The sequence below is a fragment of the Poecile atricapillus genome, chromosome 1, assembly GCF_030490865.1.
Source record: "Poecile atricapillus isolate bPoeAtr1 chromosome 1, bPoeAtr1.hap1, whole genome shotgun sequence".
Lineage (NCBI taxonomy): Eukaryota > Metazoa > Chordata > Aves > Passeriformes > Paridae > Poecile > Poecile atricapillus.
Window position 1 is genome coordinate 66620485 of NC_081249.1, and position 13051 is coordinate 66633535.

Sequence of the window (13051 nt, forward strand, 5' to 3'; positions counted from 1 at the left end):
ACTATCAGGAGGGAAAGGACAGCGTGATGTGACGCCGAGTGGGGGTTAATGAATTTACGCCAGTGCTCCTGCCCGAGCGAGCCCGGTCTGTACTTCCTAGTTGATGGATGCCCATTAATACACCTGCATTCACGTCCCGGCCATGAGGAGGCACGCAGGGATTCAGTACTGAGCGGCACAGTTTTGCCAAGTCCTCTCGTAACGTCAATACCCTTCAAGTTACACCCAAAGGAGAGTGATTTCTCTTGATTTCCGAGTGTAGAGAGGACCGGGGCGGCTTTTCAGCCAGTATCCTTCTACCTTTCTGCATGTGCCTGCGTGTGCGTGTGTGTGCGTGTGGCTGTGTATACGTATCTATCTCCTAGAGAGGGATTAATTAGCCGGGTTTGAGCTGAAAGAGGCTGCAGTGACGAGCCCAGTGGCGATTGGCCGCCCGCCTGCCTGGCCCTGCCTTTATAATTTCCACACGAGTGCATCTGGGCTCTTATACAAACCAACAGCCAGCTTCTTCTGACATACACACACGGCACTTTTTTCCACCATCTGATTAACCGCCCTGCATACACACGGTGATTACTACGGGAAAACATAAATAAATACGAAGAGGTTTTATTATTTTGACTACTGGAACCCTCGCTGTGTCTCAGTGCAACTTTTGTTTTTTCTTGCTGCTGGGAAAGGTGCTGCTCTCGATGCTTTCCTCTCACTCACGGACCCTTTAAAAAAAGGGGAAGGAAAAATATCGCCCCCTCCAGTCCCCCGCCTGCTCCCCCCTCCCTTCCCCCCCCTCCCCCCCACCCCCCCGCCACACACACTTCAAGACGGCTGATCTAAAAAAGCAGGAAGAGAGCATCTGAGGAGCAGCAGACCCGGCGCATTTTGAAAAACATTTGTTACATTTCAGAGTGCGGCAGCCTGTTTCTCCTCTGAAGTTGGCTCCAGCCTTAGCAGCCGCATTGGATCCCACAGCCTATTGCGAGACTCCGGTATACAATCCGGATCTCTGCCCCAACATGATCGCGGCCCAGGCCAAGCTGGTGTATCATTTGAATAAATACTACAATGAGAAATGCCAAGCCAGGAAAGCTGCAATCGCCAAAACGATCCGAGAAGTCTGCAAAGTGGTGTCGGACGTGCTGAAGGAGGTGGAGGTGCAGGAGCCTCGCTTCATCAGTTCCTTGAACGAGATGGACAATCGCTACGAGGGGTTGGAAGTCATCTCCCCCACGGAGTTTGAAGTCGTGCTGTATCTTAACCAAATGGGGGTTTTCAACTTCGTGGACGACGGCTCCTTGCCGGGCTGCGCTGTGTTAAAGTTAAGCGACGGGCGCAAGAGGAGCATGTCCCTCTGGGTGGAGTTCATCACGGCGTCTGGCTACCTCTCCGCTCGCAAAATCCGGTCCAGATTCCAGACTCTGGTGGCTCAAGCCGTGGATAAGTGCAGTTACAGAGACGTGGTAAAGATGGTGGCGGACACCAGCGAAGTGAAGCTGAGGATCAGGGATCGGTACGTCGTGCAGATCACTCCCGCGTTCAAGTGCACGGGGATCTGGCCGCGGAGTGCTGCACACTGGCCGCTTCCCCACATCCCCTGGCCGGGACCCAACCGGGTGGCGGAGGTCAAGGCGGAAGGCTTCAACCTCTTGTCCAAGGAGTGCCACTCTCTGGCCGGCAAGCAGAGCTCGGCCGAGAGCGATGCCTGGGTGCTGCAGTTCGCGGAAGCTGAGAACAGACTGCAGATGGGCGGCTGCAGGAAGAAATGCCTCTCCATCCTCAAAACCTTACGGGACCGTCACCTGGAGCTGCCGGGCCAGCCCCTGAATAATTATCACATGAAGACTCTGGTTTCCTACGAATGCGAAAAGCATCCCCGCGAATCGGACTGGGACGAGTCGTGCCTGGGGGACCGGCTCAACGGGATTTTACTGCAGCTCATCTCGTGCCTCCAGTGCAGGAGGTGCCCGCACTACTTCTTGCCCAACTTAGACCTCTTTCAGGGCAAACCTCACTCGGCCCTGGAAAACGCGGCCAAACAAACGTGGCGACTGGCTAGGGAAATACTTACCAACCCGAAAAGTTTGGAGAAACTTTAGAGGGTAACTATAAAACCGGCCTGACCGATAAATCTGCTAATTTCCCGATGAAGTTTAAGATGCCTGTTTGAAAAGTCATATATTTCCACTTGACAATGCAAGTAATATTCTCTTTTAAAAAGGAATATAGCTTAGGCTCTTCACAAAGAAAATCAAATGAGAACAGCAAGCATCGTTCCTCTTCGTCACAGTTTTGCAGTTCCCCGTGGGGAAAAAACAAAAAGGAAAAAAACAAAACAAAACAAAACAAAACAAATAAAGAAAGGAAAGTGTGCTACCTGGAAAGGAAAATTGGCCGTAATTTGATTGTGACCATTCTGCCTAAAAACGGTACCAATGGATTATAACAAAACCCGGTATTTTTATGTAAACCTTCTGTGAGTAAAAGCTATTTGGATATGCCACCTGAACAAACCCTAATGTACCTTTTAATTTGTATCAAATATTGTGATATCACATTGTCTTTGAAATTGTGGATGTTGGTGTTTTGTGATTTGGTGAACAGAAGTTAAATTGCCATTTTGGATACTTCAAGGACATTTTCTGCTAAAAAGAAGATACCATTTAAAAAGGTAGATTTTATCACGGTACTTTTGTTAATTGTCTTTTGAAGTGTCTGAACTTAACAAGTTTACATTTTTCGTTTCATATATATTGCTTGTTCTATTTCTAACATTCCATAAATATACTTGAAATGTTATTTAAATATATTCAAAAGAAATTTGGATTCTGCTTATATAATAACGCTTGAATATTGGAATTATATATTTGAAAATGCACTTGAAATACACTGGATAATTACTTTTTGTGATTTAGATTTTAATTTCTGTTGCTGATTTATTTAATTACAAGCTAATAAATGAAGTAAAATGCATATGGGTAAGCGTTTCAATATTGGATCAAGTTTTCCACTTGAAAAAACAGGGACAGCTATGTTTTGTGGATTTTGCCTTTCTGTGGATAATTGCTTAAATCCTGTACAGCAGAAAACTTAAGGGCAGACTCCTGACTTTGCATTTTGAATAGTTTTGTAGAATAGGGAAATAGTGGTTGTACAAGCATATTGGAATTTAGCTCCAGATCACCATCAGCAACTGTCAGACACCAGCGTACTTATTAATACAGTTACACTTTTTCAGCCGTCAGGAAAGAAGTCTGTTTTGAGGGGTTTATTATACGGTGCTGTTGTGTTTCTGCTTTTGAACAAAGCTGAGGAAACACAACGTATCTGTGAAGCAGTGTTTTGAGTAAGCAGTGATCCTGATAAAACCAGCAATTTGGTGCAGGTACTAATAAAGCAGAAAATAAAATTTATAGGTGAGAGCCAACACCAATAAAGTGAACAACAATATTACTTCTGACCTACAAATCCGTTCCGAATGTGATAAGGCTGCCAGTTGCACTCCCAGAAATCAAGCCCCTGAGCTCCCAGAGATTCATAGGGGATAATGTGCGTGCTTACAAAACTGCACGCAATCCAAAGCCGCCTGTGTGTACCGCACTGCCTGGTCCCTGTCAGGATGCATTTCTTTAAAATGGCTTTTAAATCAAAACGCAAATTAACAACTCGGATTTTGATTACGGTCCTAATAGTCAACAAGTGCTGAAAGAGGCCGCTCGTCTGTGTGACACCCACTAGCAACTATTTCCAGCGGGTGCACTTTAGAGAAACTGTTATTTATACCAAGAGATTCGAAGAGAAACTTTTTACCCCAGCACTGCGAAAAGAGTTCCGAGTTTGACAAATTTTTCGCCAGAGAGAAATCACTTCATTGCAAACGTATTCAGACAAGGAGTTTTCTTGGAAATTATTTATAATATTTTTGCATAAAAAAAACCCCAAACCTCAAGGTCTTTGTAAAAGTACCTCCCCTATTTCCTCTCCTCCAACGTTTTCCAGAGCAATAGCAAAGAAATAAAGCAAGGGAGATAAGAATAAAAAGAGACGCAGACGAGAGGAGCGCCCTGTTAGACACATCCCTTGCGTCTGCCCCCTCCTCCCCCGCGTGGCATCCCCCGCGCGGTCCCCGCGGGGAGAAAGCCACGCAAAGGTTTCCGCTCAAGTCACGCACCCCTGCTCTGCTGCGGCTGGGCTAGAGGTTTTCACCGAAGGGAGGGGGAAGGGGGGCGGCGCTGGGGAATTGGTAGTAGTAAATGACTTCAGAAAAAAAAAAAAAACAGAGCTTTCCCAGGAGCCAAGTCTTCGGTACATGTCTATTCCACCCCCCCTCCCCCATCTTGTTTTTCACCCCAGAAAACAAACATTAAGTTTCATTTCAGCAGTTACAAAGTGTTTACAAAATGCGCCGTATTTTCTTACGTAGAAAGTAACGTTTTTGAAATAACGGGATTCTCCGATAACCTCGGAAGGCGTAAAACCCTCCGCTGTGTCTCGGGAAGGCTGCGGGCTAGGACGGCTGCTCCCTGCGGGGATTTCAGCGCAATTGGCTTAACTACTAAATCTGACCACGTTCATACAAAGGCACCGCGCGAAAGGCTGCTGGAAAACGCGCAAGCTGCCGTAATAGAGGATTTAACATCATTAATACATTGCGCTGCTTTTTTTTTTTTTTTTTTTTTTTTTTTTTTTAATGCAGCAAAAGGCGGCAGACAGGAGCGCAGTTTGGAATGAGGGTGCGGCCCCGGCTCACGTGTGTCGGGACCGCGGACCGGGACCGCGCCCGCCGCACTCACCTTGGGGTCGATCTTCTTGAAGGCCGAGTCATCCTCATCCACTTCGAAGTAGATCTCTGTGGTGGTGATGGAGAGCGTCCCCTTGGCCACCACCACGGGGGCGATGAGCTGTGCCGGCGTGCTGAGGACCACGGGGCCTGCAAGGAAAGGGCAGCGGCGTCAGGTTGGAGGCGCCCGGCCGGCCCATCCCCGGTGGCCCTTCCCTCCGCCGAGCCAGCGCCCGGCGAGCCCCCTCGTAAACCCAGTTTGTAAACGCCGTGTTCATTCCCGTCCTGCCCGCGGCCAGCGCTTTGAACTCCGCGGCCGGGGCACAAGCGAGTTTGTGAGCTCTGGGGTTGCGAGATAAATCACAGCAGCGAAATTCAGAGGGGTTAGGGTGAAAAATAGGTGCCTCTCAGAAGAAGGTCCCCTCTCTTTTCATGCCCTTTTGCTCCTCGTTAACACTATCACTGTTTATGTGCGATAGCGGCAGCTCATTCCACACCGCTTCGATCTGGCAGCCCAGGGTCCCCGCGGCGGCCGGGCCGGGCCGGGGGCGCAGGGCAGGGCAGCCCAGAGCCCTTGCCCGCCACAATGACCCTGCGAGGCCTGGGGGCATTATTTTAAACTCTGGATTCAACCTCAGCTCGGACAAGTAACGCTAAATGTCGGGGGTGTTTGTTTAGTTGTTCGGTTTCTTTCTTTTTTTTTTTTTTTTTTTTTTTTCCACCTATTTCAATACACCCCACACACAAAGGCATCGTTACAGTTAAATACATTTACGGCAAGATATTTTTTGTTTCAACTCGCTGCCGCTCATCGTTTTGAAATTACTGTAATACTTCGCTCAAATATATTCCCTGACGAGACGCTTTCACGGGCATTGAAAAGATGGGATGGGGAATACCTATTGAAAAAGGCAGCCTTCTCCACCCAAATTGTTAGATTTTAATTCAGGAAAACAAAAACAACCCTTCTTTAATACAAAAGACAAGAGGATCGCTTTTTCACTATCTTATCTTCAATATCAATGCAATCTTCTGTTAAAGCTGACAGCGGCCGTGTTTAGGCAGCTTACTTGCTTCGAAGAAAATATATATAAAATACTCTTCTAGATTTAACCACGAAAGCCTGTGGGATAATTTATATACACATACATAGACAGACACACATGCATGTACAAACACGCGTCTGACACATAAATAATAAAGCTCCAGTATTGAGAAGTATTGAGAAGTATTGAGAAGCTGGGTACAACACCTGACTGATGCACCTTTTAGGACCATCTCAGGAGGTACTAAACAGGATTTGGATTTACGCAGCTAAAATATCTCCCTTGCACTAAGGGGATTCTTGTTCAGAGGGCAGAGAGACGTGAGCCTTCCGCTGCCTTCCCCGGCTGCTCGCCCCTCCAGCAGCGCCGTGCGGGCACTGGCGCGGCCGAGCCGAGCCCGGGGCTGCGGCTCGCAGCGGGGCCGAAGCCTCGGATGAGCCCTCTCCTCCTCCCCCAGCACTGCCCGCACACTTCCCTACCAGCTCTTGTAAGCAGCACTTCAAATTTTTACTCACTTAGCCCAAATTACTCCTGTCTCGGCTCACCTAACTGTCATGTTGTTAATGCTTTACTTCGCTGTAACACCCAATTTGAGCCCTTATTGCACAATATTTTGTCATTTACGTTGCAAAATAAATAAAGAGGAAGGCAGGGATTGCTGTGCGTACAGGGGGAAGCTAAAATGCGCAGTTTCAGTGACAGCTTTCAGCAGCCCAGCGTGGCGGACGGGATAATATTGATACAAACTCTATTTTCTTTCATTTTATTGTTTTCCATCTCCTAATAAACCGAGGTAGCCTCTTGACCCCAGTCAGCTGATCGGAATCACATGCGCTGGGCTTGCCTTGCTGCTCTCCCAGTCTCGCCTCCATCTTCTCTCCCTCCCTTGGCGGTGGGAAAGGAGCCGATCCGAGCCGGGGAAGCCCGGCTGCAGGCTCCAAAGGGCAGGGTGATCGATCCGAAACGCCGCTTTAAAGCCTCATCAATCTTCATCTAGGTTGCTCAAGTAATTACGCCCGATTCTCTTGTACGATTACAAGTGGATTTGGGTTTCTATTCCCCAGGCCCTCTTTCTTTGTGTTTACAGAAGGGGGGTCTGGGCAGCCGGCGGTTCCCTGCCCTGCAGAAGCACTTGCCCTCTCAAGCACAGCGCCCTACCCCTCCTGTGGCCCTTCTCGGGCACACTCGGCCCGGCGCAGGGTGATGGGCTCCCGGGCCTTTGTGCGGGGAGAAAAGTGCCTTCGAAAGACGCGTCCTGGAAACGACCTGATATTCTATCACTTTAAGGAGGCGTTTGTGGGCTTTGCTGAATCCCAGAAGGAAGAACATCAGTTTAATCCAATTACCTCTTTTCCCTGGTGTTGTGTGGCTAAAATAAAAATAAAGCCACCGCTATTTAATGGCCAAAAGGCCAAACCCTATAATCTGCCATTCAGGCGAAGACAATGGTGCACCTCGGTTAGCGGGTGATGTGCCCTCATGGACTGGAGCGGGGGCAGAGCTGCAAAAGCAGGGGTGAACGTGGAGGGAAAGACAACAGCCACTTCTTACCCCCTTATTGAAAGCAGGGGAAATTGGGGGTTTCTGGCTTTCTACTACTCCCGAGAAAAGGCTCCGAGCTCCCTCCCCGACTGGTAACTTGGCATCTGCCCTGCACTCTACTCAAATGACACCCTAGATTTGTTGCAAGGTAAACATGTCAGAGGTATCGCAATGCGACAAGGAAAAAACACTGTCGTACTTTTCAGATGAGAAAAGGTTTTCTTGTGTTGTTTCCGGGAAAAAAAAAACCCTAAAAAAACAAAAAGCCAAAAAACAACCCAAAAAAACCCCAACAAAAAACCAACAAAACCAACAAAAACCTAAAACCAAAAAAGCCCCAAACGAACAAAGAAAAGAAAAAAACCCAAACAAAAAAACTCAGAAAGCAAATAGCAGTCACATTATGGGATTTCAGGAAAGGGGGTGTTCAAACTAAGTTTAAAAAAAAAAAATCTTTAAAGAATTTTTCTCTACTTAAAGCACAAAAAGAAAAAAAAAAAACGGTATTAGCAGTGTTTCATTTTTACACTTGTCCTTTGGAAATCTCCAATTACAACTTGCAATTCCATAGCATGTTTAAGGAGCACTGAATCTTTTTGTTGTAGCCTTCAGGGAGCAAGCCAGCCACTGAGAGAATACGAAATTAATCCACTACAGCTATAGAGAGAGAGGATTATGTTTTAATCCCCTTTGGGACAGTCTCTGGATTTTAAGTATCCGATATTAAAATGTTTACATAGAGCATAATCAAAATAGCGCAGATTTTCCATATGGCACCGAGCTATCGAGAAGCTCCGGGTCTCCTTCTCAAACCCAATTGAGAATCTAATGAAAAAAAAGCTGAGCACACCTGAGCCAAGAGCCGCGGGACGGGATGGGCTCATTCGCATTCGGGAAGGATAACGAGCTTCGGCTCCAGCCTCCGCCCGGCCCCTCGGCGGTGGCGAGCTGCGCTTTTCCAGGGGATGTAAATATTCATTTCCAGCGCTGCTGCGGCCCGGGAGAAGGCCGGGCCCGGGGCTGTGCTGCCCGGGGGAGAGGCACCCGGAGCAGCGGCACCCGGGGATGCTGCCGGGCGCTCCCCGCGCAGCGCCGGCACCGCAGGCGGCACCGAGGGCGCTTCCCTTCCCGCTCCGGGGGAAAAGCCAACCTGTGGCTGCCTCGCTTCGCCCAACAAGCTCATGTTTGTGCAGGGGACACGTGTCCAGGGTGCTTGTCAGCTCCTGGGACTCTAAGCAAAAGCATCACTCTTTAAGGATCGTTTCGTTGCCTCTTCCACACCTCTCCGAAGCGATCGGGGCGCCCGAAAGAAGAAAGGCAGCCACCTACCAGAGAAATTCTGGCCTCAAAACGAGCCCAGAAATAATTTCAGACTCACTGTTCAAATGGTGTATTTTCCCTTTTGCCTGGTCCCTGTGGTCAGCACGTGATTTACATTTCTAAAATAAACTGTACCACACATCTACCTTTTAAAATAATATTTTCTTTTCAAAAGTAAATGATTGTGAAATTAGAAGGTCTCAGTGAATAAAAGTGAATAAAAGCAGAGTCTAACTTCCCTTCTCCTCTGTGTAATTTTTGTTAAACAGAGACTTCATTCCCTGTTCTTGTAACTTAGCTCTTGTATTTTTCAAATTCAAGTAAAACAAATCAAGCCAAATGAAAAGTTCCATTAGGTTTAAAAGTTTGCTATCCACTAATGCAATATCAGTAAAATTACGCATCTTAAGGAAAGCTGCTAAAGAGTGATGTTTTGAACTTATTATTTCAAACATTTTCATTTTCATAAACTATCATTTTTAGCTGTAAGAGCTAAACATGTGTTACATTAATGACCCTGAAAATGACATTGGAGGTACATCTGCTAAGAAGATTGGGCACAATTATTCCTAAGGAGGATAAGGTAAATGCTTTTATATGCTGAATTACGAAACTAAGAAATTTACCTGCAGCAGGCCTAAAAGTCTAACTTTTAAAGTAAAATTTTTGTGATTACACATAAAGAAAAAAGTATTAGCTGGGATAAGTACTTGGAAAACATATCCAATCAGCTCAACCAATTTAATTTTACAGTCTATTGGTAATCACTCTGAAAAAAAGATGGCTGATGTTGGTGTATTTAATTTTTAACTGATGCTGGTTTAAAAGAAAAAAAAAAGATACTTATTCACATACATATATTCAACACAGATTAACTGAAACCAATAATTTTACTATGTAAAATAGTTCATATAAATTACATTTTGTAATTTGATATGACATTTAAACAAGAATTTTAGATAATAAGAATAACAACTAAAAATCACTCACAAGGTACCTGAAATAAGACAACTGAAATTTCCTCAGCACTTACACTGTAAAGCCAGGTGTATCTGGCATGGAGTTATATTTGAAATGTATAAAAATCCTTCTACTTAAAAAAACAACTTAGATGTAACACATGCACAAGCACACAAAAACTTCAGTTTCTTGAAATGAAAGTAACAGAGCATGGAAGTAGAAAGAAAGAAGTATAGGTACCAGAGTTGTTTGGGAAAAGCTCTTTAGTCTGAAAAATATTTCGACCAATTAACATCTAATATAACACATGCAGTGCCAAGTAAATAACAAGTAAACAAGGTAAGATTCCTAAACAATTTACAGAATTTAGTCTTTGTTCCCATTGTCATCATAAATCTGATTCAAACTACCCTTTGAAAGTATTTCTGCAGTAAATATATTGAACTTACATGAGGATGGCTGCCTCCAATTTGTTCTCCGCTTTAGCAAATACCCAAAGGCAGTAACTTCACTCAAGCCAAGGCCCTTATAAGAACGTACATATACAGCTCCCTTTACACATCACTTTCAACAGTTTCATTAAAGTTAATTTGCACAACTTTTAAAATGAAAAAAACAGAATCTAAGTCTAAATATGACTATAATCTTGGTTTTCTCTTCCATCACTGAATAATATCCCACATTCAATTCCCCTGTTTTCAGAGATATCCAAGCTTATTTTGTTGGCTTTTTACTCCTGCACAATCATATGTTTCATATTGTGAGAGAAGGATTGATTTTTTTTTTGTTTGTTTAAATGTCATAGCCAGTGGATAGGCCCTGATATTCAAGATTTTCTCCACTTTCCCCCTTTCCTCCATAAAGCATGTAGCACTATTACTACTAACATCAAAGATCAACTTAAGTGGTCTTTTTCAACAATGACTAAACAATTACAGCAACTCAATTCTCTTAAGTGGTTGACATAACAGCAATCAAATGTGTTTGATTAAAAAGAAAATGTAAATAAAACCAGTCCTACATATTATAACTGTGAATAAAATAATAAGAAAGGATTACATAGTTTTGATGAGATTGTGAAAATAGTGCTCCTTGAGAAGAAAAAAAAAAATTTTTCTCAAACATATATACTCACCTATATATTTGAATTAAGTGACACTTTCACAGGTAAATCATTATTATTTTGATTCTATACCTTCCTGGTCTCATTAAAAGAAAAATATAAAATAGTACTTCTTCCTGAGGGAAAACATGCCTCCCAGCATTCTTAGGAATTGCTATTTCTTTATATTGTTCCTAGTGTCACAGAAAGCAACAGCTTAATAGAACAGTTAGAGAATGTGCAAAGACAAACTCAACATGAAACCAAAGTCAGTGTTACTAAATCACTGAAGGTCCCATGGAACGATTAGCTGTGTGTCTAACAGCCTAAAGTAACTCAGAAAATCAACATTTTCCCCCTTTTGCAGCTAAAGTCAGATTTACTCTGTGGCATGCATGAAAACTTTTGAACTGCGCTGACGTTCCAAATGGCTTACATGGCGTTAGAATTTTTCCAGAACATGTCCAAGCACCAACCTGCCAGATGATCAGGTATTAATAATAGTCAAGACTCCCCTTAATGATTTACACCTGGCCAGACATGTAAATATTTGGGATAGGGACCTCACTACTGCAGTGCACACATTTGCCACTTCAAAATTAGATTCATACAGTGTGCCTGAAGCTATACCTTGGAAGGACTGAGTAAATTAAGATGGTTTAGAAACTTAAGAACTTGATTGTTAAGCAGTGCACCCAGATGTGAGTATTCACTGATGCAGTAAGATCTGCACTAGCTCCCTCCTCGTTCTCAGGTAAACCTTAAAGACACTTTTTCAACCTAGAAAAAATTAAGTGATGCAGAACATGCCCACATAAGTAACAATTTTTCTCTCTGAGAGAGTCACTATAGCTAGCTATTTAATAAAAAAGTAACATAAAAAAATATACACCTTAGAAAAGCATATTTAATGTCCAAAAGAAGAATGTATTTGATTTTCATTTAAAGAAGAAAGGAGCAAGCACAGAGAGAAGCCTGCTATAACGGTATACCACTGAAACAGGAACTTGAGCTAACGACTCAGGAACACAAGGGATCAAATCCCAGATGCCAGTCTGAGAAAACCAGACTTGACAGGTATCTTACACAGTCCAGTTTGTGTACCTTGTCATGCCCATAGGGCTCAATTGATTAGAAATTTAAGGAAATAAGCCCTTCAGCTTTCATTCCTTCCTGTCTCCATTATGGAAAAGCTCTTCAGATAAACTGTAAGTCTTGTATTTCTTGAGACCATAGTGAACAGAAATATTATGTTCAGATAGCTCACGATATTTTAAAGTTCACTTATATGGATTGTAACTCCTGTATCTGTGTGGGAATAAAGACGAAAGTTGTTGGATCAGCATATAACTTGACAGGTATGTTTGGAAAAATCACCTGAGATGCAACAGTTGTTAACTTCAAAATTTTCTGAAAATATGAGTATCTCTAAACAACACCAGAACCAACTCTAGTGCAACAGGGTCTACTAGTTGACTGCATGTATTGTAGTCCCACAGTTAGGGTAATTCAGAAGACTCTTCCACAAAGATTCTCTGGTACCTACTGAAAGGAGAAGTGATGTGGCAGGCTCTGTCATTCAGGTTTTTTTCCTTAACAACCTGATTCCATTGCTGGAATTTTATTGCTTCTCAAGTCTTTACTTCTGTTTAAAAGTTTGTTCAAAATGGCTTCCAGGTTGAGAAGTCACAAAGATAGAGACTGACAGAGGATGCTTACATAAATCTTGTTTCTTCAGAAAGCCAAGCTAAAATCATGGGATGAGGCTACCTCTAGTACAATTTGTGGTTAATTAAACCAACACTAACCCAAATGTCTTCTTGACTGATCTTTCAATTTGCTTCTGTAACACCAGAGGAAGAAAAGAGAGGCAAAAAAAGGTCCAGTCCAAAGGTCAATGAAAGTGCTTAGCTTAAACATATGACCCACCAAGTAATCCATGGTGGGTCAGTCCCAATACATTCCTATGAAGAATAAATGGATTTTTGCATGGCAACCAACTGCATAGTGAGGATGAAGTAAGTTGCAAAATGATGGTTTCCTTATGTCTAGGCCTGTTTTTCTGCAGTCTCCTATATATCAGGTAGCTCATCAGCTTGACCTTTGACGAATTAACCAGTTCCATCCAGGCTGTGGCACCTCAGGAAAAGGGAGAAGTTACAGACCTGTGAAGTCATAGCCTCCACTGTAGTCTAATTTTGCAGCCTTAGAAATTTCAAATAAAAAGAGTTTTGCAGGTTATGGAAAAAAATTAAATAGACTGGTATCAGTGGGCAGTAACAACGCATGAAGCACTCTCAGAGCCAC

General features: G+C 43.8%; 2 protein-coding genes across 3 annotated transcripts in view; one reads left to right on the forward strand and one right to left on the reverse strand.

The window, feature by feature from the left end:
- The window catches only part of NBEA (neurobeachin), a 461177-nt gene that overhangs the window by 144004 nt on the left and 304122 nt on the right, over window positions 1-13051 (reverse strand). For both annotated transcript variants that reach the window (XM_058860312.1, XM_058860303.1), the window contains exon 41: window positions 4788-4924. In XM_058860312.1, the coding sequence (XP_058716295.1) occupies window positions 4788-4924 (137 nt within the window). The remainder of the gene's footprint in view (window positions 1-4787; window positions 4925-13051) is intronic.
- MAB21L1 (mab-21 like 1) lies at window positions 488-2967 on the forward strand. The gene has a single exon (XM_058860320.1). It carries the CDS (start codon window positions 1014-1016, stop codon window positions 2091-2093), a length of 1080 nt encoding a protein of 359 aa, XP_058716303.1. The 5' UTR covers window positions 488-1013; the 3' UTR covers window positions 2094-2967.